This window comes from Mauremys reevesii, linkage group 1 (assembly GCF_016161935.1).
Source record: "Mauremys reevesii isolate NIE-2019 linkage group 1, ASM1616193v1, whole genome shotgun sequence".
In the NCBI taxonomy this organism is placed as follows: Eukaryota; Metazoa; Chordata; order Testudines; family Geoemydidae; genus Mauremys; species Mauremys reevesii.
The window spans coordinates 84644539-84671672 of NC_052623.1; the positions used below are offsets into that span (position 1 = coordinate 84644539).

General features: G+C 39.4%; 1 protein-coding gene across 11 annotated transcripts in view; it reads right to left on the minus strand.

Annotated features, from left to right (window-relative positions):
• Positions 1-845: 845 nt before the first annotated feature.
• Positions 846-27134, minus strand: part of MYCBP2 (MYC binding protein 2) — a 432876-nt gene continuing 406587 nt past the window's right edge. For all 11 annotated transcript variants that reach the window (XM_039512057.1, XM_039512192.1, XM_039512052.1 and 8 more), the window contains 12 exons: positions 26783-26879; positions 20825-20944; positions 17024-17125; positions 14870-14998; positions 11078-11210; positions 8933-9036; positions 8106-8294; positions 7273-7380; positions 5009-5218; positions 3169-3276; positions 2820-2985; positions 846-1651 (listed from right to left, as the gene is read on the minus strand). In XM_039512057.1, coding sequence (XP_039367991.1) covers positions 1536-1651; positions 2820-2985; positions 3169-3276; positions 5009-5218; positions 7273-7380; positions 8106-8294; positions 8933-9036; positions 11078-11210; positions 14870-14998; positions 17024-17125; positions 20825-20944; positions 26783-26879 — 1582 coding nt within the window. In that variant the 3' untranslated portion in view covers positions 846-1535. The remainder of the gene's footprint in view (positions 1652-2819; positions 2986-3168; positions 3277-5008; positions 5219-7272; positions 7381-8105; positions 8295-8932; positions 9037-11077; positions 11211-14869; positions 14999-17023; positions 17126-20824; positions 20945-26782; positions 26880-27134) is intronic.

Genomic DNA, 27134 nt, shown 5'->3' on the forward strand with positions numbered 1-27134 from the left:
TAAACAAAGTGTCCTGGCGTGCCAGCTGCTTACCCTGATGGGCCGGGACAGCAACTCGTGGGGAAATTGGGGGGGGGGGGGAAGCGGGGGAGAAGCTGGGGGTCAGGGGAATAACCCCTATGACCACCCTCCACATGACCCCACCCCTAGCCTGGGACCCCCACACTCCCCATCCCATCCCTTCCCATCTTATCTGGGGAGGATGTCTGTGGCCTGACTGGAGCTGCTCTGGCAGGCTGGGCAGTGCAGCCACGGCGCAAGGCCACAGCATGTTCCAGCGGGCTGGGCCGTTCTCCAGCGGGCCAAGCGACGCGGCCACAGCCTGCTCTGGGGGGTGGGGCCAAGCGGCACGGCTGCAGTCTACCAGCCCTGGAGCTGGAGCTGCAGCTGCTTCGGAGGCTGGGGGGACAGCAGCATGGCCAGAAGTGGAGAGATTCTGGCCCTGCCTCTTCCCTTCTGTCTCTGCTGGCTGTGCTGCCCCTCCTTGCTCCCTCTGTTGGGGGGAGGGGCTATGTTCCACCTCTGCCTCTCTATACTCGTTCATAAGCTGAACCCCTTCTCTGGTGCTTCCCTTTTTTACTAAAAAATTCAGTTTATGAACGAGTATATACGGTAATACTTTATGTGAAGTTTAGTAAGATTACCCAACTTTTCTTAAAGGATGTTTAAGCAAACTTTTTCTGTCTAATAAATAGTACCATAAGCAACTTTACCATACCAAATAGTACCATAAAGCAATTTACCAGCTGGTTTTGAATTTGGTTCTTTAAAAAATGAATACATTTTATTTGTGAAATGAAATGGTTTGGTTTTGAGCCATTCTAAAATAAAGTCTTACACATTCATTAGACTTTCACTGTATAAAAATGTACAGTGGTTTTATTGACATGTACATTCCATTATGTTTACAGCTGCAAGATATGAGGCACACTCAGTATTGCACTTCATTAAAATTTCAGGCTCAAACATAACCCAGAAGTTTAAATGAAACTGCTGTTGTAATTTAGTAATTCTTATACAGGACAAACATTGATATTCTTTATATACAGCGTGATACTTGTTACATTTATGCCTTCCTAACACAATTTTTTTTTGTAACAGTCTAGGAAATAAACGAGAATACTCCTCTTTCCCACCCCCACCCATGATGCAGTTACAATTGTACAGGATTACAAAAAGTCAGTATACAATAATCCGTTTTTTCTTTCTTCGTCTGAAAACCAGCATCATTCATAGTCCACAGACACAGAGATCCTTTAATAGCAATTATTTATTTGTAAATGTCCAATGCTTCATAGCCGATGACTGTAATGGCCACATGCAAACATCTCACAATTTTTGATGTCTTAGTTCAAAAAAATGTCAATTTCTCACAGCATGGTAAATGGTATTTGGCATCCTTCTTGCACTGTAAATTGTTCCTTTTAGCTGGGTTATGAAATGGTCCCATCCTCATCCTGACTGGACTTTATATTCTGTTTAGGACACTTGTGGGATGAGGACAACTGTTTTGCTCTGGTAAAAAAATTACTAGTCTAAAAAGTGTGTGCATTTCTGCAAACCCCACATCCCAGAGCAAATTCCTCACCAGTGGGTGGATGGACAACATGAAGTGGACACTCTGTTCCTTCAAGTTGTTTGCCTTTTGGACCTGCAATCAGTGTAAAGGGAAAAAGACAGTTTCAAAACGTCCAAATCTTATGTGAATAAAACTGTACAAGTATTGAAAAAAACAGTATTAAATAGAGAAATCTGTTTGAATTTACAGGACACGGATAAGAAAAGATTTGGGAAAAATGCAGTTAGTATAGGAAAAAGTAGTAACAGGCCACTTTCACTTGACCAGCTTCTATCAGGCATTTAAAAATTAGAACTTTTACAGGATGAAAAGTGAATAATTGTGAGCAGTTTGATTAAGCATAACAAAAAGGGCCAGAACTGTTGGCTTCTACAAGATTTACAGCTTCAGGTCAAGGATTAAACACAAATTTGAAGAACCCCCCCGAGACTATTAGACTGCTATTTAGTCATTGTAAATTTTCCATAATTAATTTGATCTACTGTCAAAATGTTATTGAAAGAAAATTAAAATTTCTTTAAATGGATCAATACAGTGAAAAGAGTTCCGGCCCAATGTGGAACAAAAACCTTTACATCTGAATAACATATACTTGTTAAAGGAAATTTCACCTGAAGAACAATTTAGGAGTTAGGCCAACAATTACTTCCCTGGCGTATAAATGAAACATTAAGCAATGTAGTAAAAGTATTTATTGCCCTTTCCCCTCAAATTATGTAAGTAATCTTCTAACACTATGTGAAAAGCTATAGGGAGCACATGAAATGTAATATTAAAATTCACAGTTCTGGTGAGACCATCAGATCCAGTGGCACACGATGATGCCAGGAACTAAGGGATCAGTACAGTTCAAAGTGCTTTCCTTTATAGTTGCAGGATAAGTACTCAGGTTATGTTAGGAAGTTTGTTATCTCCTCTTTGGTCCATGTGGTAGCATGGTAGTAGTGTGTGGAGGCAATTTGCTCAAGAAAGGAAGTTTCAAAGTATCTAATGATGTGTTGATTTTACTGTGATAAAAGCATTGCCCATTTTGGAAACCAATATTTCCAGAAAGAAATGGATCACAGAACAAAATAATCCATACTATGAAGATTATATAAAAAGTTGAACTTAAGACATCACATGATTAATTTTGCTATATTTCTAAAAATTAGCAAGATCAATTGTAATAGAATAACTGGCTGACTAAATAATTTTCTCGTCATTTAGATTGTTAAAACTGTTCTGTAAAAAACATTACCTGCAGGACAATGTGGAAGTTCTTCTTTACTGATGCTTGTCATTCTTTGGAAATCATCATGGCAAGCATTGCAAAAATGTGTTGTCCCAAAGCAGAAAAACACAGCTACTGAGCAGCAGTACCGACATTTGTACTCCAAGAAATCTGTACCATGTTTGGGACACATCTGCATAGAAAGAAAACAAGTGCTGTTAAGATTAGAAACCGAACTGTAACATTTAAGCAACATATTTACGTATTTGAAATATCTGTCAAAAATTAAACAAATATGTGTATTTTACTACAAATAAACCTAATTGCTGTATAGCTCAGATAACTATTTAAAAGAAAACAGAACTAGTCTGCTTACCTGTGCCCTTGAAACATCAGAGCATGCACCACAAATGAGCTCTCTTGGATCATAATCATCTCCTTGTCCAGCCTCAGCATCACAACGAGCTTCACCACCAAAATATGCCTAAATGTGACACACAAATGACTGAAGATTAAAACTGTAGAAATTGGGGACAGTTTATATTCCTGTTATCAACTTCATATGCATGGAGATGATGATAAAGGCTCTTAGTACAATCTCTTTATTAGGTTCTATAAGGTTAAACCTTTAAAAAAAATAATCCTTTTTCTGCCATGACCCTCAAAATGGCCAAAAATTATCCAGCAATCCAACATATCCCACATACATGTCTTTAATATGTGCAAAAGATTGCAGGGTTTGGATCACGGGATGATTTTTTGGCCATTCTATGAGTGCATATCAAGAAGGTGGGAGCAGGGTGATGCTGCTGAGATGCTGCTGGAGCTGAAGGGAAGCTTCTCCCTCCCTTCTACTTTCCCACCTGCCAGCACAGTACTCAGATCCAGGGGAGGGGAAAATCCTGCCCCAAAGGGCTGTGAAGCTGGCTTGAAGTGCCACTCCCTCTGCCTTGGCCCTTGCAGCCAAGTCCTAAATGGGCAAGGTAGCAGAGAAACTGCTCTCCAATTGGGTGGAGAGCAACAGGGTGGGCAAAGATAGCAGAAGTGAGCAGTAGGAAATGAGCTGCTCCTTCCTTTCCATGCTCAGGCTCCTGCTGGCCAAGGCATTTTGCTGCTCTCAGGTTTTGGTTTTATGGCACAAAGGCACACCGGGCAGCCATAACACATACGCTAAGCAGGGCTGCCTATTCTGTGGAATTTCCTTAAGTGTTTTCAGACACTGCTATTGATTGGTGGGTGGGTACCCCCATCTTATTAGCTGCCCTTTCCCCATTTCCCAGCCTCCAGGGGAAAGAGAACTAATCAGGCTACTGGATATACTGAATTATAGGACTCTTAAGTAAAACAGCAGCTGCTTCCTGCTATCTCTGCACTGCCTGAAATTCACCCTTTTTCTGCCTAGGGGGATGTGGGTGGACTCCCAGTGATATTTTCTTCCCCTTCCCCTGAAAAAAAGAGTCTGGAAAAGGATAAGGAAAGGAGTCTCCAGGCCACTGTCCAGGAAGGAAAACCCTTTTGGAGCCCTAACCCTGCAGGCCAGAGAGACGAGACTTCTAAACTGTGTGCTCAGGTGTTAAACGTTAGGTGTGAATGAGAGTTCAGGAATTAAATAAAATCACAGGTGTCAGTAGCTTGAGGATAACCAAATGACAGATTGGGGGGTGAATACTAACCTACTGGAGTGGAGTCAATACAGAATAATACAGAGGGGATGCATGTGTGGGAGAGCACACCGAATGAAATATGAGGGTGTACAGCATGCTGGAAAGAAAACATGACATGTAATGGGAGCAGAAGGTGTGACAGGGGGAGGGGGAGAAGGAGAGGCAGAAGAAGAAAATACCTTTATTGGGAGCGGAGCCAAAAACTGAATTGGTTGAGAGTTGCAATAGGGAAGTGAGCATTGATTAATTGTGGGAGGTGGGAACAAAACTGAACAGGGTGGATGGCAAGGGGAGTTTTCTAACAAAATAGGATGCCCACATTCTTTTGAGATGGCACCATCCTCTGTTCAGCTAAGGTATCTGATTTCTGAACCATTCTCTCTTTCTATGGTAGGTTTCACAGGGCCAGGGCTGTCTCTTTTTCTATGTTCTTTTTTAGTGCTTTTTGGATTTTACAGTGCAGCTTTTCTAGTTTTCATACTCTATAAACAAAGAAGTGACGTTCTGGCAACATTACACCAATTTAATCTGAGAAAGTGCTAGCAGTCATACCTTTTTGCATTTGTAGCAAACATAATAAGCATATCTGTTCATGGCATAGCTAGCTGGGTCATTATAAAATCTAACGCCAGGTGTTGTGATGGCCTCACTCTTGTGCAATCCTTCATACTCCAACCTCATTAGAGCTTTCCTCTTCACGTCTTCATAGAGTTCTTTGATTGGATCAAGCAAGTCCTTTAATACCGTATGATTAATTTTGTTCTAAAATAAAGAAAAACTGATAAGAAACTTGGAATATTGTAATACTTTCATTATAACAATAGTATTTATTTGTATCACGGTAGTGCCAAAAGGCTCCATTGTGCTGGTTGCTGAACAATCATAGAAAAAGAATACAGAATATATATTTCAAGGAGGGGTAGCTACATTAGATGCTTGTTCTTTTCAGCTACTGCACTCATGGCAAAAAGGAATACCCTTTTACCTCAAATTTTTGAAACTCAGATCCATAAGCTTGAGGGCTGGTCTAGCTTACATTAGGCTGTAGCAGCCACAGGGGGCTAAAAACACAGCAGAGGATCAGTGTAGCATAGGAGTACCCCAGTCACACACCATTTCTCTATCCATGCTCCCTTTTCCCTTCTTCATCAGCAACAAGTAGGGTATGTGACATAAGAGCCCCTATATTGGATCCAAGCCACTGGAAGATTACCCCCTACACAAGCTCCTATCATGACTGCAAGTATAGAAGTCCAGCACAGTGGAGTTGTCAAAGGCCAATAAATTCAATGTACTTATATTCTAATATGCCCCCTTTTCTGGCAGCTTCACAGAGGTGACTGAGCCTTATGCACACATGCTATTCACTACCATCCTTCTGTGGTATTGAAAGACAGGTTAAAAAGGCATCTTGCTAATGTTGGAGCTACCCCAGTCCTGCTGCTTGAGATAATTTAGGCTAAACTGAGGGAAGCGTGGAGTGTAGAGACTTAAAGTCTTCACTTATGTTGTAATGGCTACATTGCATCAACTCTTGGATTATTACAAATTGATAGATCTAAGTCTATAAAAATAATTAAAAAGAATTTCTGCATTATTTTCATTTTTTATGAGAAAGCATGTTTCTAGGCACATTGGGCAAGAAAATAAAAAAATGACCCTCCGATGCCCACAATTTATGGTTCTTTCCTTTCAGCTATGTTGGATAGGATGGGTTATTCATTTTGTAGTAACTTGAGTTCCTTGAGATGTGTAGTGCAGGGGATCTCCTGTTGTGCATGTACTCCAGGGAGAGCAGAGATTTTTCCCTAGCAATATTTGTCTGGTCTGTGCATGTGCCCCTGCTCTCCTCATTCTCATACTCTGCAGAGTAGATAAAGGGACTGCTGGACCACCACCATTTTAGTTTCTTCTCTACTGCCAGTTCCCAGTAGGGGGGAAATCAGGCAGAGGGTAAGGAGGGTGAATTGTGCACTACACGCAGGGACAATGCACCTTGAAGAACTCAAGTTACTAGAAAATGACAATTTGAGTCACTGTCCCTATGTGTAATGCACTTCAGATGATTCAGAAGCAATATCTCCATTGAGGAGGTGGGTGTCTGGAGTCCTACAACACAATGATTGCAGAAATGCCCTGCCCAAAGAGGCATCAGAGATAGCTGCTTGCACCCGTTTCAACTTTTTACAGAGAGAAGCCGAAAAAGTTAGAACAAATACTGAAGCTCTGTCCTAGATCACGAACAGTAAGAGTGAACTAAACTGGTTCTGGTCCAATATGCCCTTTATTCCTTTGATGTGGAGCATAAGGAGATGTGGGATGCATACCTGAGGGACACTGCTAGGGAAAAATCTCTGCTCCTGGGTGCATGTGCAACCTGAAGGGCAGTCCACAGAGGGACAAGCACTCAAAGAAGAACTGAGGGCTTGTCTACACAGGCGCTTAGTGCATGGCTAGCTAGGATGTGAGCATACAGCTCCCTAGCCTGCTGTGCACTAAAACTCGCCATGCTGCTGGGCCCTGCTGCTGCGTACTAAAAATTCCATAGTGTGTTTTGACATACAGCTGCTTGAAATGGAAGTATGTCAAAGCACACTACAGAACTTCTAGTGTACAGCCGTAGGATCTACACAGTCACTTAGCGTGTGACAAGCTAGTGCATTGTAGATTTAAAGCCTGGCTTGCTGCATACTAAGTCTCTACATAGACAAGCTCTGGGAATGAAAATGAGCACTATCTAACGTCCATCATAAGTAACATTAAAGTAAGCCCTTGTAGATACTCTGCGCTACATATAGTAAACACATCATACTTACCTTGCAAATAGGACAAGACATAAACCCAAAAGTTATCCTGGGCCCAAGCCATCTGTTTTCTAGTACTCGACGACAGCACTGCAAGTGGAATACATGACTGCAGTCCAACTTTAAGAAAAAAGGAAGATGTCTGAGTAACTACTGTATTGTAAATTCAAAAGTTGCAATAGCTACTGTAATGAGACACCATTATATTTGAGTTTTTGATTTTAACTAAAACTAGGTGTCAAATTGCAAATTCATTTAAAATCTTAACATCAGAAAAGCCTTTCCACCCATGAAAAGAAAGAATATTAATGGCCTTTAAAATCAGTTACAAAACTGAAACTTTTGCCTAACACTAACCACTGGACATATGAAATCATCAAAAGTGACCAAATTAGCATACTAACTACAGTAAAATCTTCAGACATATAACATACACCGTCTACAAGGTCTATACATATGCCCTTTTTTGGAATATGTTACAAATTGCTTGTATAAGAAACAGGCACAATTTTAATATGATCTGTCCCTTGCATACAAAGAGTGGTACATAAGGAAGAAAAGGGTGGTGATTTAAAATGCTTTAAAAAATACTTCTAAGTGAGGTAGATTTTCAGTTACAAACACAATGCTCAAAATAGAGGAAATGTACACAACAAAATGATCCTATTTGCATTCTCAATCAGTTGAGAGAGCAGTAGTGCTAGACACACAATGTGATCCTCTGCACACTGACATTACCTACTCTTTGAAGCTTATAAAAATGCATCCCTTCAAAGGAAATTGTAATCTTTTAAAAATTTTAACAATGTTGTATAGAATTCATGTATTAAATAACAAAGGCAAACCTGGATAGCTGGTGCTGCTGAAAGTGCTTCAGTAAAACAAATCATGCACATGTCATCAGCATCTTGTTTAAGAGCTGTGGAATTCTTATCACAACCATGCAGGCATGGCAAACAGTGCTCTTCATTCTTAACACCTCCACATGGATGACCACAAGGATGAGTCTTGCTACAAGCTATCTTAGCATACTCCTAATAAAAAGGAATTCTTAAATTAACATTTTTTCTAAGCAAAGAATCATTTTGTACACTGCAATATATTTATTATGTTGCTTCTTGAAGTAGTCTTTCTACCTGCAATGAAAACTCAGGTTAGGGAGCAGTGACAGTAATTGTCTAAGTATAATACAGACATCAATATAGTTAGGAATACATCGAGTTCTAGGACTTTGAAGCGAAACAGATGTTTTAATTTGCTTTTGCTATGTGACACCTGAATAGCAGAACCCTAATGAAACTTTATTTAAAGAAAAATTATTTTTGATCACACACTTTACAGAACCTTAAACTATTTTTCTCTGTTCTTCCTGTGTACATATTTTATGCATTTGTTAGCAGTTTTTATATGGTTAGATTCACGGCTTACCCTGTGTAATCAGTCACTTAGTTACTTTCCCGTTCAAAGTAACAGAGGTGAGAAGAAACATTTAAAAAATAAGAAAAATGGGAACAGAAGGCCACACAAATTGGCAGGGAGAGTAAGTATTATTCACAATTCAAAATTATTTGGATGACAGGGCCTTTAGCTTTTATCTTGTACTGCTGGTTGTAGACTCAACTATATACTAATATTTCATTTTCATGAGATAAAGTGAGGTGTGTATACATACCTGGCAATCTGCATCAGAACAGACACTGCCTACTGCTGATAACTCTGTTCCACTCCTACAACCGCAGAAACGACATGCTTCAGAGCTGCTGGTGGTTGGTTTGCCTAAGGCCACAAAACAAACAAAACAAAAAATCAGAATTTATCAAAATGAAGTGTTTATCAACCAACATACTAATAAGCAGCCTTAACTATCCCATGAAACGGGCAGAAAAAATGTAATTACTAAGGAAATTCAATGAATCTAGACTAAACTGTCTCATGCACGGGCTAGAAGAACTCTGTGCTCATGGGATTTTCACAAGTAACCATAGAATCACATCTCTAAAGACCACTAAACGCAACACAAGGATATGAAAAATACTGCAAATTTTTGGCAGAAATACATTAATATTATTACTTATGTGATAACACCTAAAAGAAAAAAAAGTGTGCCAGCCACCTTATGTACAAGTAAAAAAGATGGTTTCTTGTCTTGAAGACCTTACAATTTAAGAAAAATTAGAGCCAAAGTGGAGAGAGGAAGGCTTTGTTTTTTTTTAAAAATTACCTCACGCTGAACACTTCATTTACTTGATCTCATACCTAGCTAGAACTGTCTTGATTACAAAAATTATTAATCCCAGCTTGATTCACTCTTATTTGGAATTTCAACTCATTTATTTTCTTTCTTACATTACTAGATGTTTTGTATTCTTATGAAATGACATATCAAGGTATTTCCCCTTCAAAAGGGGAGTTTGTCAAGTATTTGTCATGTCAGTTACATGAGAAAGAAAGCAGGAAATCTTCCAGGTCATGCTTAATTTATAAATGTTTGCATTCCTAAAGCTTAAACTAGTGTATGGGGAATTACATTTTACAAGCAATATCAGTTTCATCTTTAAAGACCACTAAACACAATGAAAGGAACAGCATCCCTTGAGGAGGGAAGGGGGAAATAGAACAACATGAAATATTTTTTTTTCTTTGTTTCACTAAATGTAATGAAAGATAAAGTTCTTCTGATTCTTGGGACCCCACCTCCAATCCCATGCTATCAAAAGTTAAAATTCAGCTGTTCAACACATCACTCAAGGGTAAGATAATAGAGCATCTTTCCTATTAATTTGTGACCATAAAAGGAATAAGCAGGCAGATACACAGCTGGCTTCTCTTGTTATTATAGATGCTGCACAAAGGCCAACATATCTGAACATTCTGATCACTGTGAAAAGGGTTGTAATTAAGGGCTATGGGATGGCTGTATTTTTACCACCCAAATGCTCTGTAAATGTAACATAATACTTTGAATGTAATGACTATCCAAATGCCAAGCTGGACACTGTCCACAGCTCCACATTGTTGTGGTCTTTTCTTTTTAGTAGTAGTCATTGCAATACTACGTCTATGGGCAATTTAGAAGTGTTTATATTTTAGGGCAGTGGAAAAAGTTTGTTTTTGGAGAAATTAGCATTAACATTGTTCAAGGGTACTGAAACTATTATTTATATATATTTTTTCTAATTACCCAACTCAATTTTGTTCATGATAGATTAGTTTCTTTTCTATATGACGTGCCCACCTTCCTCAAAAGAAAATAAAAGCATTTTATAAATCATTCAAATGTAAGTACAGGTGACAATTATTTATGGGTTACTGCTCTCAATTTGTAATACTCCCTTTGATGAAAGTGGGAGTTGCACGAGTGGATAAAGAGTGGTAATATCAACTCAAGAATCCCCCATTAAAAAAATTCTAGCATTTCAAAGAGCTAAATATCCAATTATTATTATTATTGTTTACTTTACTGTAGCACCTAGGAGTCCTAATCTTGATCCCATTGTGTCAGGCACTGTACATCAACAGAACAAAAGCATAGTACCTGCCCCAAAGAGCTTTATATTATTAATATAATATAATATAATATAATAATTACAACGTTTCTAAACTCAAGCATCCACTTGGTGTTGCAAAACACCACCATCATGCTACCACCAAGGCAATGTATAATTTGCCAGGATTCAATGTTTTGTTTTAAATAATAAAACTAATAAAGCATTAATGTAAAAATTCAGAGAGTAGCATTTCCAGAAACTGATCTTTTGGGGAAGATTAAGAAAAAGCAATCAGGTTGAGTAAGGAACAAGATATATCTGATTTTTACCTGTTTGTTCTCTAAACTCCACCATAGCCTTCATAGTTTTAGAGTCTGCTAGAGCCATGAGCCAGAAAAGTTTGGTCCTACCACAGCCTTCATGAAGATCAACTTTGATAGCTTCTTCCTCTTCTTTAAATACCTATCAGTTTAACCATACGGGTATTATATAGTATTATAACAAAAAGCTGAGTCAGTAAGCAATTATACAAAACTTTAATTTTGGCATCACCTGTAAGTTTACATTTTTTGTCTCAATTCTCATGGATGTTATGGAGTCTGTATTGCAAGTTTTAAAAATACGACTTTTATACGTTCCGTAATTTGTGTGCATGCAAGGAGTGTGATGATATGATGATTTGGAACACACACTGAAGGGTAAAAGCTACAAATTAAAACCTGGATTGGCCGAAGAGTCAACAAAGAAAACAAGAACACTGAAAAGCAATGCACCTATGCTAAGAACCAGAATGATGTGAAGACTCCCAGTGAAAGCTTTAAACTTCAGGAGGCCTTAAATTACCCTACAACCTCTTGTGTAAAGTAAAATTGTTTACATCTAAAAAATCAGCATAGGTTTATAAAAGGTATGCTCTGGTATGGCAACAAATATGTTGAAAACTGTTCTGTCTTAAGGTTTCTTATAATGCCCATCACTGTAGTAACTAAACACTTTCCAGGTAAGTTACAATTAGATAGCGAGATCCCAAAAGGACTTCATGCAGTTTTCTGCCTTTCCTGGTTAGGAAGGCTCTGCTTGAATTGATTTTACATATACTATTGTAATGAAAGTGAGAGAGCCTTCCTGTGTATATATATAAGATCTCTCACTATCACAGAATACATACTGTTCTTGTTTGCAACAGAAGTAGAAAAATAATATTTTTGGGTACAGATTTTTTTTAAACTTTTGCCTTTTTGTTAAATAAAAGTATTCCCATGATGTTTGTCCTGTTCACCATGATCATCTGTGACCTACTAAAAACTGGCCATGACAAATTATTATTTGTTAAAACGGACTATGACAGTGATGTAAAGTAAATATTTCAAAATAATCCCTGCCTTAAGAGTCTCCAGTCTAGAACAAAAGTAAACCGTGGGCAATGATTTAAAAATATTTTGTTTTCCAGTTGTGAGGGCTCATGGAAGAAAATCCAAAATTTCCAAATCCAGGTGGTCCAAAGTTAGGTTCTTAAATCCATAGTTATGTAAATAAATTAAAGTGAGCAACTCTACTTCCATTTTATTTCAGTGGGACTCTAAAGATCAGGACACTTTTACTGGTGCCAAAACAAGAGTTTAGGAACCAAATTCTAGGTCTGAAAATGCTGGAATGTGTCTTGGAGAGGGATATTCAGGAGGAGAGGGTGATAATGACTGGGAGGTTGTTCCTTTCATGGTAGAAGGCACAAAAGACAGCAGTGGGTAAATGAAAAATGAGGTGCTGAGGCTCTCATTATAAGTAGAGAGAAGGGGGAGAGGTGGAACATTTAGGGATTAATAATAAGAATTTTAGTTATAAATTGGGGACGCATCAGTTGGAAGTAACAGAGGAGGAGAAGGACCTCGGAGTATTGGTTGATCACAGGATGACTATGAGCCGCCAATGTGATATGGCCGTTAAAAAAGCTAATGCCGTTTTAGGATGCATCAGGCGAGGTATTTCCAGCAAAGATAAGGAGGTGTTAGTACCGTTATATAAGGCACTGGTGAGACCTCATCTGGAATACTGTGTGCAGTTCTGGACTCTCATGTTTAAGAAGGATGAATTCAAACTGGAACAGGTTCAGAGACGGGCTACTAGGATGATCTGAGGAATGGAAAACCTGTCTTATGAAAGGAGACTTGAAGAGTTTGGCTTGTTTAGCCTAACCAAAAGAAGGTTGAGAGGGGATATGATTGCTCTTTATAAATATATCAGAGGGATAAATATTAGGGAGGGAGAGGAATTATTTAAGCTTAGTACCAATGTGGACACAAGAACAAATGGGTATAAACTGGACACTAGGAAGTTTAGACTTGAAATCAGACGAAGGTTTCTAACCATTAGAGGAGTGAAGTTCTGGAACAGCCTTCCAAGGAGAGTAGTGGGGGCAAAAGACATATCTGGCTTTAAGACTAAGCTTGATAAGTTTATGGAAGGGATGGTATGATGGGCTAGCCTAATTTTGGCAATTAATTTTGGCAATTGATCTTTGATTATCAGCAGGTAAGTATGCCCAGTGGTCTGTGATGGGATGTTAGATGGGATGGGATCTGAGTTACTGCAGAGAATTCTTTCCTGGGTGCTGGCGGGTGAGTCTTGCCCACATGCTCAGGGTTAAACTGATCGCCATATTTGGGGTCGGGAAGGAATTTTCCTCCAGGGCAGACTGGCAGAGGCCTTGGAGGTTTTTCGCCTTCCTCTGCAGCGTGGGGCATGAGTCACTTGCTGGAGGATTCTCTGCAGCTTGAGGTCTTCAAACCACAATTTGAAGACTTCAATAACTCAGACATAGGTTAGGGGTGTGTTATAGAAGTGGATGGGTAGGATTCTGTGGCCTGCGTTGTGCAGGAGGTCAGACTAGATGATCATAATGGTCCCTTCTGACCTTAGAGTCTATAACATGAAAGATCTTAGATCCACAATATAGAGGCCAGAGTGTAGTTCTGCAGGGATTTGAAGATGAGAATTAGAAATGTAAACATGAATTTAGATGTAACATGGTCTGATTGGTAGGCATTTTGGACAAATTGGAAGAGAAGCAATATGGCACCAAGGAGGCTAGAGAGGTGGTGATTACCATCACCATGGAAGGAGCTGACATGGGTATATTGGTACAGAAAGTAGGGTTAATTTTTTAAATGAAGATAGATATGGCATGATTTATTGACATCATAGGTGTGTGGAGAACAGGAAAAGGAATCAAAGGTGACACTAAGATTGCAAACCTGAAAAATAGGAAGGAGGTGATGTCAACAGCGGTGGAGAAAGGAGAACAAAGGGAGGGCACAGAAAGAAAAAGAAGGAACTATATTTTGGCCAAGTGAAATGTGAATTGGCAAGATAAGTCAGACAGATATACAAAGGATCAGGGGATACAATGAGAACTATTTTTTTTAAGGTTCTTGGTGGGGCAGTATGAATATTACAGCACACTTGTATCTGAAGAAAAGGCGCTTGAAAGAAGGGGATGAGGGCAGGGGAAATGGTGCTCACAAATCAGGATGGGATGGAGAGATTTGTGGTGAAGAATAGGTGAGTAGCCTCTGAGTGAGTGATTGGGGTAAAGGAAAAAAAGGAAATAGGGCAAGGGAAATGGAAGGGGAGGAGGAGAGGGAGCTATAACAAAGTCATGAAAAGTATGGAAGGCCCTAAACTGATAAGGAAAGGATTGAGGAGCAGAAAGGGCATCAAAGAGGGCAAACAATTAATTGTGTTCATAGGCATGGATTCCATGTGAAAGGAGAAGTAAACATAACATTTCTGAGGGAGTAATGGATGGATTTTTAGTTAAGGAAGTCTGAATGGTTCTTGGATTTTTCCAGAGAAATTCAATGAAGTTAGAATAGGAAAGAAGGAAACAGATGGGGATTACGAGCCAGGGTTGTGGGATTAGGAGCTGACATTACAGTCCTATTCATAAGAACGTTCTTTAAGGGCAAGAAAATCAAGTAGAATCAAATGCAAAATTAAATGCAAAGTTATCCATCCCTTTTAGAAAGCACAGAGAACAGTTTGTAGATCTATTGCTCACTACAGCAACAACAACAAAAAAAGCTATTGAAATGCACACTACTTGGTGTGTTTATTTACTCTACCTGTCTCTGATGAGTTTTCGTTCGCCGATGGAGATGAAGGAATCTGTCACAGTCTGTACACAAATTCCCACAGGCATTACATAAAATGATTGCAGCCGTTTCACCATCATCATGGTTATCGCACATTGGCTGAATAAAGAAGAAAAATAGTGGAATAATTCCCTATATGTTAAACCTGCTTCCCTCAACTCTCCTCTCTCTGTGGGCGTCCCATAAAGGAAGGTAGAAAATTAAAACAGGACAATTTGAACTTGTTTTAGACTATAAGTTGTCAACTTTGAAATGATCGATATCTAAAAACAGTTATGCCTGGCAGAAATATAAGAAACAAAAGTGCAGTAATGCATCCAATCCCAGATTTGCTTTGTTTAATAAAAATTAGCTCATATTCATCACTAAAATGTCTGAGAATCTATTTTCAAAAAGAGTGAGACAAAAGTCTTGCTGTGCTAATTGACGTGTTACTCAACTTTTAGGAGCATGCTATACTTGATAGAAAAAAAATATGGAACCCTCAAAGATCCATCAAAATGGCAAGATATCTACCTTTAACTCCCCTGATATGTTGCCTTTTCTGTCAAGATAAATAATCAAGGCTTAGGTTATTCCACAGTACAATGTGAACAAATTCCATGGCAACAAACCCTAAATTCCACTGTAACATTAATTTATTCTACTGCTATAAAACACTCTCCATTTCCATCTCTACTGCAACACAAACACATCCTCCTTCCAGCTAGGTATGCAAAGGAGTGGGGAACTGGAAGCAGACTTCAGCAGCTCTTCTCCTTGACTGCTGAACTAGTTCTTCATCTGCCTAGTTCACAAGCCTGACTTCTGACTTCCCCTACTTCCTAGCTGCAAGATGGATTCCAGCTCTGGCTCCCCACGCCCTGTTGTCTGTCTCCATTGAGCAGTGCAAAGAGCCTGCACTGTAATCCAATTAACTTCTCCTTGGGGGAAAACGGGAGAAGAGACAGCTGCAATCAGGTTCTGGAAAGGCAGAAAGCAATCCTTTTTTGTGTCCCTGAACAAATGTTTGTGCGATGTCCACATTAACATTTACAAATATGTAACCGCCTTGCATTAAGTGACGACCAGTTAATCTCCCCTGCTGAAGCTGTTCCATTTTGTATAATATACTTAAATAGTCATTAGAACAAGGACTTCAACTTGGGTCTCCCACTTCCCATGTGAATGCCTTAATCACCAGGCAATAGGGTCATTCTCACACTCTCTCTGACTCCCAATGACTATTCAGGTATTTTATACAAAGTGGAACAGCTTTAGCAGGATAGAAAGAAACCCCCCTTAGATTATCCTATAGCTCAGTGGTTAGGGCACTAATCTGGGAGTGGAGAGACCCAAATTAAATTCCTGTTCCATTATCTATTTAATTATTTATACAAAGTGGAACAGCTTCAACAGACGATACTAAGAGAGACCCCCACAGAATACACTGGGCTAAAAGTTATAAGGGGGAACACCATCACTTCTTCCTCCTTCTCTTTTGTGACTCTGGCCCTTTAAAATGCATAGAAATAAAAACATTTCAGGTTGAACAAAACATTCTGTTCAACCTGAAATGGACTTTTTGCTCACTTTTTTGATTGGCCAAACATTTGGAAAAAGTTCAGATGTGGCTCAAACCCACAAACTGAAATATCATTCACTCAGCTCTAACAATACCTCATTATTATTACCAGAAAAAAGTAGATCCAAGGTAGGTGCTTCCACCAACATCTTCTCGAGTGAAGACTAGTGCAAAAAAAAAATTTAACGTCTTCGTAATGTCCTTATGCTCCTTAATTGCTCTCTTTAATCATTGGTGGGCCAATCGAACCACCAGTTCTCTTGAAGGCTTTTCTATTTCTGACATATTTAAAGAATGTATTTTTTTTCACCTTTTGCTATTTGATCTTACCATATTATATGTTTAATTTGCCATATTATATGTTCCTTTTTCCTGGATATTTCCCTGGGTTCCATTTTCTGAACACTGTCTGGCTAGTATAACCTTGTGAGGATATCTGAGAATGTTTGTTCCTACATATCATGTGCTCTCTTCAAACAAGCAATAACGATGACAAAAAGTAAATTCAATATGATCCAAGTTTAAAAGAGAAAAAAAATATCTTGAATTTGAAGTCTTACCATCTGTTTTTGCTGCCCATCCTTTCCCATCCATCTTCCAGAAGACAGTCTATCTACATGGTCCTGATCAAGCACGCACAGGGATGCTAGGGCTAACCAGAGCTTTTGAAAAAGAGGGTTGTATTATAGAAATATTCCAAGTAGACACAAAAGACTAAAATAAAGGTAATTCTCATGGTTAGGAATAAACAATTTTCAACTGCCTTCTTTTCAGGTCAATCCACTTAGTATGGATTCTTCTAACACATCACATAAAGAGTCAGGCACATGAATAAAAGTTACTGACTTTGGGTGCAAATTTCAGGACTAACCCATCTCTCCCCAGTTTTCCCACTTTAAAATGATATTAACATATTAACTAACTATACAACAGAGGCAGAGAAGGCAGACCAATCATAGTACGCTGTAGAGAAACATGGTAGATAAGGCACAACCACTGCCAAACTGAACAAGCTTTGTTAATACACTTAAGGAATAATACAGAAATAAATAGAGAATGTCAGTATACACTGCTGATAAAGAATACCAACAGAAAAAAAGCTAAAGTTACAGCAGGAATTCACAGAACAGCTGGGTAGTCTGTGTGAATTGTCCTAATCAAGAGAAATACCATTGGCTTATAAAAAGTTGTTTTTTATGACTGATTTAAGTTACTTCACACTTTAATATATCTAAGTGGCAGCCTCAAAAGTAAGTGAAGGTTTCAAACAGGCAGAAGTCTCTGAGAACTCTGGCTCCTACCACTGTTTTGTTTGTTCACCTGAATCTTACACAAAAGTACATGTAATAGGGCCTGGAGATGGCAAATGTGGGATGGCCTTTCATTTGGAGATAAAATGGTATCTTTCGGGCTGCTGGTGAATCACTTATCAAGATTCCTGGGAAACAGCATTGCCCTAATGAGATACATTTTTTAATCCACTGAATTTTACTTTTGGAGCCAGGAACTGTAACTTTGCTTTATCTTCTTTTAATTCATGGATTTTATTGTGCACTTGCCAGGAGAAGAAATCTGGTGTTTGAAGCTACTCTAAGTCCTGACTGAAGTATGAAGGTGATGGCATTATCTCGTATCTTTTCCATACTAGGGGACTAGGACTCAGTGACACTCAAAATGCAGAGAACAGATAATGAAGGAGATGAAAAAGGGAATTAGCTTAATGTTTTAATATAGACCTTGATGGCAAAATAGCTGCAGCTGCTGGGGACCTCCCTCTTCACAAAACTATTTCATGAGAAATAAGAATTTCTATCTTCTGGAAGAGTAGAAATGCCAGCCACTACAGTCAAAAATATTTGACTAAGGCTCTGAGACCAATCCTCCACCAGGACCACTAAATCCTCAACTGTTTAGTCAAAAAGTATAAAATACTTTTGCTACATGAATTATGATGATGAAGTTATGTCAACCTTGAAAGGTGGGGCTGGAAGAAGTTTTAAAAGATGTTACTTAGCAGTACTTACTACTTAATCTAACTTTTTTATTTTTAAGTGAGAGGAGCAATCCTGGAAGCCATATCATGGGGCCAGGTTTCAACAAAAGATTTTAATTTTATTTATTTATTTTTAAAATGAAAGAGGATTACAGGAAGAAGAAAAGGCTCAGAAACATAGTATGTCTCAAGGTGAAGTTAAACACAGACAAAATTTGGTTTAGCTCTCCAAAGGCTTTTTGCTGCTGAGTAGTGCTCTTCACAGCATAAAAATATGGAGATTCGTGGCCTATGAATATTAGGAACCTGAGACGAGCATAAAATAATAGTTTGGAGTGTTGAAAGCCCAAAGGACAGAATAAATGGATTTCCTCTATCCATGGATCATTTTAGTTGGGGATTGGTCCCGCTCTGAGCAGGCGGTTGGACTAGATGACCTCCTGAGGTCCTTTCCAACCCTGATATTCTATGATTCTAAAAGTAGCATTTTTTCTGCTGAAAGTCTCTCAAACCAAGCTTCAGAGATTAGTTTAACTGAAGGCAAACATTTCTAGAAAGGAAAAATGAAAGGAAGAAGGTAACTCTTGTTCATTCTGTGGAGGATGCTTCGAGTTGCTCCAAAAAAATTCTTAAATTTGACTAATGTGTTATATTTCTTTCATACAGAAGAAAATTGAAATATGTGGACTATCTTGAATTAGAACAAACAAGGATTACCTAAGAAGATATATGTAAAATCCTTTGAGGACTAAAATGTTGAATATTTTTACTACCAACAGTTTCACAAAATATTATTTTATGTAAATTATTTTAACATATCTGGTGTTGATAATAAAAGAATTTTTTTTTATTCTGTATAAATATTTGGCATGCATTATACATATTTACCATTTATGTATTAAACACTTTCTAAGAAGTATATTAAACACATCTATGTTCATTTTCACAGTTTTCAAAACAAAAAATAGTAACACTAATTTGAAAATGTCAGCATGAGACCACCAGCATTCTTCAGCCAAAAACAAACAAACCAAACAAACAAAAAAACATACTTTCCTCTTGCAGACAAAAAGCCTGAATTAACAGAGGCCTTGCAATGTGCCTTGAAATAAACAAATGTAGGTGCTCTCAGACCAGAGAGTTTTTTAGGTCTCTCTGCATCCAGTTCCAGACATACAGTTCTAGATACTGTCAAATGAGAGGGCCTTGACTAGATATCACAGTATGGCTTTGAAGATTTAACTTGTAAAAAAATCCTTCCTTCCCTCTGTGAAATCTCTTGGTGCCTTCCTGGTTCAGTAATGATATCTCAGTGTGCATCATTCTGTGACATCAAATATCATGGATTACCATGAGACTCAGGTATCTATCATGTTGCAATCTTCAGTGAACCAGAACCAGAATATTTCAGAATTGGGAAAAAAAAAGATTTAAAAAGGGTTTTGCACATGTATTTAACTTTACTACATATCTAACTTCTTGGGCTTAGAAATCTCAGTGGCAAATGCATTCCTATTAAATAAGTTTTAAATAGTAGGCATTTTCAACATCATCTAAAATTTACAAAGTTCTCTTCCAATCAGTACACATCGATGCTAATTTTTAGTGCAGTTCAGTGTGACAGAAATTTTCAAATTATTATTTGCTCTGAACAATGGGAAATATTTCTAGTTAGCAAATAGACCTGTGTGTGTTTATTTTTCACTGCACGAATGCCAAGTGGAACAGTATTATTTCTCCACACTGTAGGAACACACACAACTTAAAAATTAAATGTTACATGTTCTGTGATTTCATACAACGATATAAGGGTTTTGCTCTGCTATTATTGGGTTTCTGAGGTATTCTATCCACGTTGCAGTGAAAATACAGAATCTTCAACTTTGTTCATGGCAGATAAATAAATAAAAGAGAAACTCATTTAAAACTGCATTGAAGATTTAAGTTTAAATGTTCATTATGTTACTGATCTTTTAAAAAAGTTTTGCTGTTTACCTTTATTAAAAACTGTACATACATTAGTGTTATATAAACCATACTGCTTGTACATAATTAGTTATAAATTTGAGCTTCAAAATGGAGGTACACTGTACCCTGAAACTGTTACATACAAAATAATACATATTTACTGGCTCTACCAACCACCACCTGCACACAATATGCAGGATACACATCACAGGACATATCCCCAGCATAACATACAGAGCAGGATTTAGCAATTGTAATTTCTGTTCCCTGTATATAAAATTTACTACTGTGAGGACATATGGAACCTAACATTATGCTAACCTGAGGGAGTGCCCTTGGTAGGACGTTACTGTTATCAAATGTGTGCAACAAACTAATGTAAATCCGACAAAGTCCTTACCCTGGTTGTTGCAATGCATCGCACTGGTGATCTGTATTCATCTTCCATTTTGGTTAGAGCAATGATGGTTTCAGCAATAGCATTTTTTGTCACACGGGACCAAGCTTCGGACAGGTGACCCTGTTAAAGAGGGAATTGTAGATAATTTTTCTAAAACTCATTAACATATTACCACTTTCCTCATTAAAGTATCAAGTAGAAATGAAACTGCAACTAAAGGAACTCAACTGGAAGCTAGAAATAAGGGAATTTAAAGTAAAGTACAGTGGTCACAATTAGAAAGTCAGCATTCTCGAGCAAATGCCATTCAGTTACCAGCTATTTCTTTTTCTAAGCACACAGAAAAATGGTTAGTCTCAGATATCTATGTGGTAATTATTGGCAAATGCCAACTTTGACCTTGTCTACACTTGCGACAGCGTGTAGGATACACGTAGCTCCATGCTGCAGTGAAAGGCGTCCAGACTCACATGGCAGTGAAAGGTTTCAGCAGCAGGAGGCAGAGGGGAAAGGCTTCAGCAGTGGCAAGGCTGCTGGAGCCTTTCCCTGCTGCCAGAGTGTTTCATTATGGTGGGGAAAGGCTCCAGCAGTTGGAGACTACGTGGTCAAAAGCAGCAGTGTAAACATGGGAAGTACTGTTTGGGCTTGTAGAAAGCTGAGTATGGTATGTACCCTAGGGTTCAGGCATGTAAGGCACTCTACTCTACCCACCTAAAGAGTGGCTCACTGTCTACACCAATATTTATGCCTGAGCTAGCTGGGCGTGCAGTGTCTGTATTCTACACATTGCCACAAGCGTAGAGCTACTCTTTATGTAGTGCCTCAGCAGATTACGTTCCCAAGGGTATCAGTGACATGAACTAAGAATCATCTAGAAAGCATGACAACTGGGGGAAGGGATAACCCTCACTGATCTAAGAACTTGCTTTGGGAGCACAGAAGGAACTGAGATAACATTCCATCTTAGCAATAAGAGAAAGGGAAAATATAACAGGATTACTTACTAGAGGGAAGGGAGGAAAATGTAGAATGCAGCAACCAGTGTCAAATGATCAGGGGCGGCTCTACGAATTCGGCCGCCCCAAGCAGGGCAGCACGCCGCAGGGGGCGCGCTGCCGGGCGCCGGTCCCGCGCCTCCGCGGGACCTCTTGCAGCTGGTCCGCGGCTCTGGTGGAGCTTCCGCAGTCATGCCTGCGGGAGGTCCACTCGAGCCGCGGGACCAACGGACCCTCCGCAGTCATGCCTGCGGGAGGTCCGCTGTCCCGCGGCTCCGGTGGACCTCCCACAGGCATGACTGCGGAAGGTCTACCGGACCCGCCTGCCGCCCTCCCGGGAAAATGCTGCCCCACGCGCACGCTTGGCGCGCTGGGGTCTAGAGCCGGCCCTGCAAATGATCACCTTAGGACTGACTACTGCATTACTTGTCACTCATCCCTAACATTAACTATTTTCACGGACAGATTCCTCCTCTTGATCAAGAAAAGTGCTGCCACCTCCCAGATAGAGAAACAGAACACCACAAAACATTCCTGTAACTCACACTGTACTGCACTCTCTTAACTCTGACCTCATACTTTCAGTAGAAACAGAACATCATGAATTTTAAACCATATGAATAGCACAAACACACATGCATTTTGCAGAGATTGGAGTTCAATGTTTGCATTACAGTACAAGTTCAGTTTTAGGGACAATCCTCCAAACCTGTCCTTGAGGGCTGGGAAAAAGGCAACTTGTTTCAAGAGTCCAGGAAAGAGCAGGCCCCTAACACACAGCTCCCTCTCTGTCCAGCACAGCTGAAGGTCACAAAGAGAATAAGTGTATATATGAAACTAATACATAAAACTACAATTATAAATACTCTTTAGAACTGTCTGTGTCCCATGTACAGGTGAAAGTAAAACAGCGGTGTTCTGTTATTAACATTTTAAAAATTGAAAAATAATACTGATGCATAAAATTATTTAATCAATGTTATCATATGTAATATAGACATTTACAAATCCAGTGGCTTAAAACTGATGTACTTACTTTTCATTAACAGGGAAATCATGAATTTTTGTAAAAATATAGTAACTAACACACATTCTTCCCATCCTTAGGTACCCATTAACTAATAAAATGAATCCCATGCATTTCTATATTATAATTTATGTGCTGGAGGAGGTCTGAAAAAAGGTGAAAATCTGCCTTGAAAGAAATAGATTTTTGAGCTATCCTTAGGAAATAAAGTAATTTCACTAACCTCCTAAACTCCATTCTCAATACACTAGAAATGTGAATACACCAAACTTCCCCATCTGTAATTTACATTTCTTATTTCTGTCTAAACACCATAGACTGACCAGGTAATCTTAACTATTTATACTGTCAAAATGAAATCTGTAATGCAATCTTAACTATGGTTCTGTAATCAGCTCAACTTCAGTAAAAGGACTGACCTTATTCAGGAAAGTTCCATTAGTGACTAAATTGGTGTACAGAAAAATGCTAAAAGCGATAAAGATTAATTCCCAATATTTTAAGGCAAGTCAGATGACTGAAAGACATCCCCAGTTCTAGGTGAAAGCCTGTCTGAAATAGCTCTCTTTCTTATATGTGTTTTACAAACAGAAAACTATATTAAAGAACATTATTTAGGGTGTATAGTCACACATTCAAAAGTTAGAAAATGCCAGAAATAAAGCTTCCTCTGCAAATATATATGTTCAAAACAAGCACCCATTGACTTCAGTTGTAGCTCTGAGTGCTCAACACTTCTTCAAATCACACCCAGGGCTGCCGAGAGCGGGTTTGGGGCCCAGTGAAAAAATTATTTTGGGCCCCCCAGCAAGGACGGACTGACTAAACAGGGCCAACGAAGCTGGGCCCCGGGCCCCCTTCTGGACCGCCGGGCCCTGGTAATTTGTACTGGCTTCCCCCGACCCTCGTTGGCCCTGATCACGCCCCAGGGTCTCAAGTCAGGCACCCAAAAATGATCACCACAAAATTAGTGATCACTTTTAAAAAGTTTGGTGCAAGTGACTTTCCCAAGATCACACAGGGGCTCTTTGACAGAGACAGGAGTAGAATCCAATTCTCCAGGGCAGCATTCAACTGCCTTACCCATAAGTCTCTTCCTGCAATACCCTGCGTCATTCACTACACAATCCACACCTTAATGTGCAGGTGGCAGAATCTCCCTTGGTGCCCTGGAGGTTGGTCCTAGCTGGCACCACCAGAATTAGAGAAATCCTGGACTACAAATGCAAGGATTGGGTGGATCCTATGGTGCTCAACCAGTGCTAGGGGCTGTCCACCCCACGTGTCCCCTATCATGTGCTCCAGGAGCTGAGGGTAGCCTTACATCCTGCTTCTTTTGCTTTCCTCGAGCAGATCCTGTGGGAGGGTGCTCCCTGCCTGCCTCCCCTCCATGTCCTTTGGAATTTGTTATGAGGCCCCTGCCCAGCGAGTCTCCCTGGCCTCCCCTGACATGCCACCTGAGCTGGCTGCAAGGTATCCAGCTAGTCCACCTCTGAACCACACCCAAAAACATCTGTATGTGCTCATGTTGAATCTCAAGGGTCTGGAATGGATCATGATTCTGAGTCCTGACCCTGAGATCCACAGGAAGAATCAAATGCACCCAGCATAGAGGAGTTATTTTTTTCTTCTCCCTCAGCAAAAATGGTGACACCCTCTTCTAACATATGGAATCATTTTCACAGTAAAAGTCAGACAAAGAAGGATCTGTATTTTTCAAGTACTGCTTAATGAAATATGTATTTCCAAATGCTATCAGAATGATCAAATTCATTGTTATATATATGAAATGTCCTGCAGACATTAAAAATCTTTCTTGAGTAGAAATGAAGTTTTAAAAAAAAAAAGTCTGAGACAGAGGACACTGAAAGTGGTTGCACTTGCAACAAACATTCTCAATCCAGAAGTCCTTCTTCTGTGACATCATAATCTGGAAGACTTGTACATTCAAGTCCAGCTCTTCAGTCATCAGGAACACAACAGATATTTCAACCTACTTGTGATGTTATCTGATTAGAATATGACCATATAGATCATATTTGCAACCACTGTTATATATTCACAACAAATCTTGTACAAAGATTGTCAAGCAAGGTGTCTATGGAAAGGTTATGATTTGCTGAATATGATTATGCTATTTGTATGCATGTATCATTTTTGTATTTGAAGCTATGACTACTGGCTCTATACCTGGATTTCAAATGTTTGCTCCTGGGGTAACGTCCACAAGGTAATTAGCCTGCAAATCTTGGAAGGACTATTCAAATTGAGTGGCTCATCAAATGAACATTTAACTCACAATGGAAGATGCCCATCTACCCTGTGAATGTGCTGTTTGAGGTTTAGGCAATGGCTTATACTGTGTCTAGGCAGAATCATGCATTGACATGTGACTTGCCCATGTGACTCCAAACACTATCTTGTCACTTGTTATTTTCCACTAGCTGTGCTGAAGGCTTTGTTTGAAACAATGGGTTTCCCTCCACATGGCAGAAGCTACAAAAGGCCCTGGAAACACCTCCATTTTGCCTCTTTCCTGCTCAAACCTCTGGACCATGGACTTATACTAATGGGAGCATTCTAACCAAGGGACTAAGGTCCTTCCAATAATTTGGAAGCAACCAGAGACTTGACTGAAGCCAGCGGTTTATTCCATCATTGATACAAGCCTGAACCAACAACTCTGCAATTATTGTATGTATTTGATTCCTTTAACCAATTTTTAACTCTCACCTTTCTTTCTCTTTATAAATAAACCTTTAGATTTTAGATACTAAAGGATTGGCAACAGTGTGATTTTTGGGTAAGATCTGAGTTGTATATTGGCCTGGGCATGTGGCTGGTCCTTTGGGATCAGAAGCACCTTTATTTGATTAAATTGGTTTTAAAAAAACACACTCATCTCTAAGTCTATTGTTTTTGGTAGTGATACAAGGACTGGAATGCCTGAGGAAACTGCTGCTCTGAGTTCTTGTTAGCAAGTGTGGTGAAATAAGTTTACTTTTGTTGTTGGTTTGGTATATCTCACGGGAGAATAACCTCCAGTTCTGGGTTGTGTCTGCCCTATTTCTCAGCACTTTGTCCTGAATTTAGTATTCTCAGTTGTGACCAAAGGAGGCACGGTTACACTATTATATCCAAGGACTCCCAACAATAACTTAATGTATGGACAAGATGATACCTGAATATCAACACAAAGTTGACCAAGCTCTCACAAGAGCCAAAGACGTTTTTGTATTCCATTGTCACTGAAAACAGTTATTGGCAGGCAGCATTTCAACTATTAGGCCTATCATACCAGTCACCCACAGACATTCTTTGAGCAAGCCTTTTCTATAGTCAAAAGTCATACATGTAATAGTTTGCCAAAGTAATAAGCAACTGGTAATAGGGTCTTAGAGTGGGAAGTGTTGGGCAACCTCAGCAATAGGTGGCTCTACCACCTTTGCCTAAAATAATTACATACAAATATGCAAAAATAACATTACATTTGCAAAGTCAAACATTCAAAAATTAAAAATTCAATAATTAAACTTGCCAGTGACAGTTCAGAGGTGCTGTGCAACTAACAACTTCCTTTGAGTTCAAATGGAGTTTTGAAAGCTCAGCACTCCTGAAACATCAGATTCTAGGTGTCTCACATTGGCCATCTAACAAATGACGAACAAAGTGAGCTGCTACTTCTGAAATTTTTGTCTAAGTGACTTGTTCAACAATATACAGAAAACGTGGGCAAAGACAGAGATAGAACCCAATTCTTACTGGTTCCAGTTCAATGCCTTAACCTAAAGGCCATCCTTTCTCTTCCTGAGACCTCTACCTCATTCACAGTGCACTGAATGAAGCAGGGCTCCTCAGGAAAAACACAGTATATGAACTGTTCAGTGATCAGAAGTGTTTCAACATCAAAGTAACACTCAGAGCATGGAAACTTACTGCTGCCATGTCCTTAATCAGCTTAACAATGATTTCCGAAATCTGTGTAGGAGTTGAGCCCTTCATCCACCAATGGCTTTCACCTCGGCGAATATAGCTGCAAAAGATAATAAATAAGATAAATGAAATTAATAAAGGTAATGCTTTAGTGCAGGGGTCCCCAACGTGGTGCCTGTGGGTGTCATGGCACCCGCCAGGGCGTCTAAGTGCTCCTGCGTACTGGCCGGCGGACGAGCATCTGCCGAAATGCCGCCGAAATTCGGCAGCGACACCTCTGGATGATGCTACTTGCTGCCGACAAACAGCCTCATCCAGAGGCGTTGCCGCTGAATTTCGGCGGCATTTCGGCGGA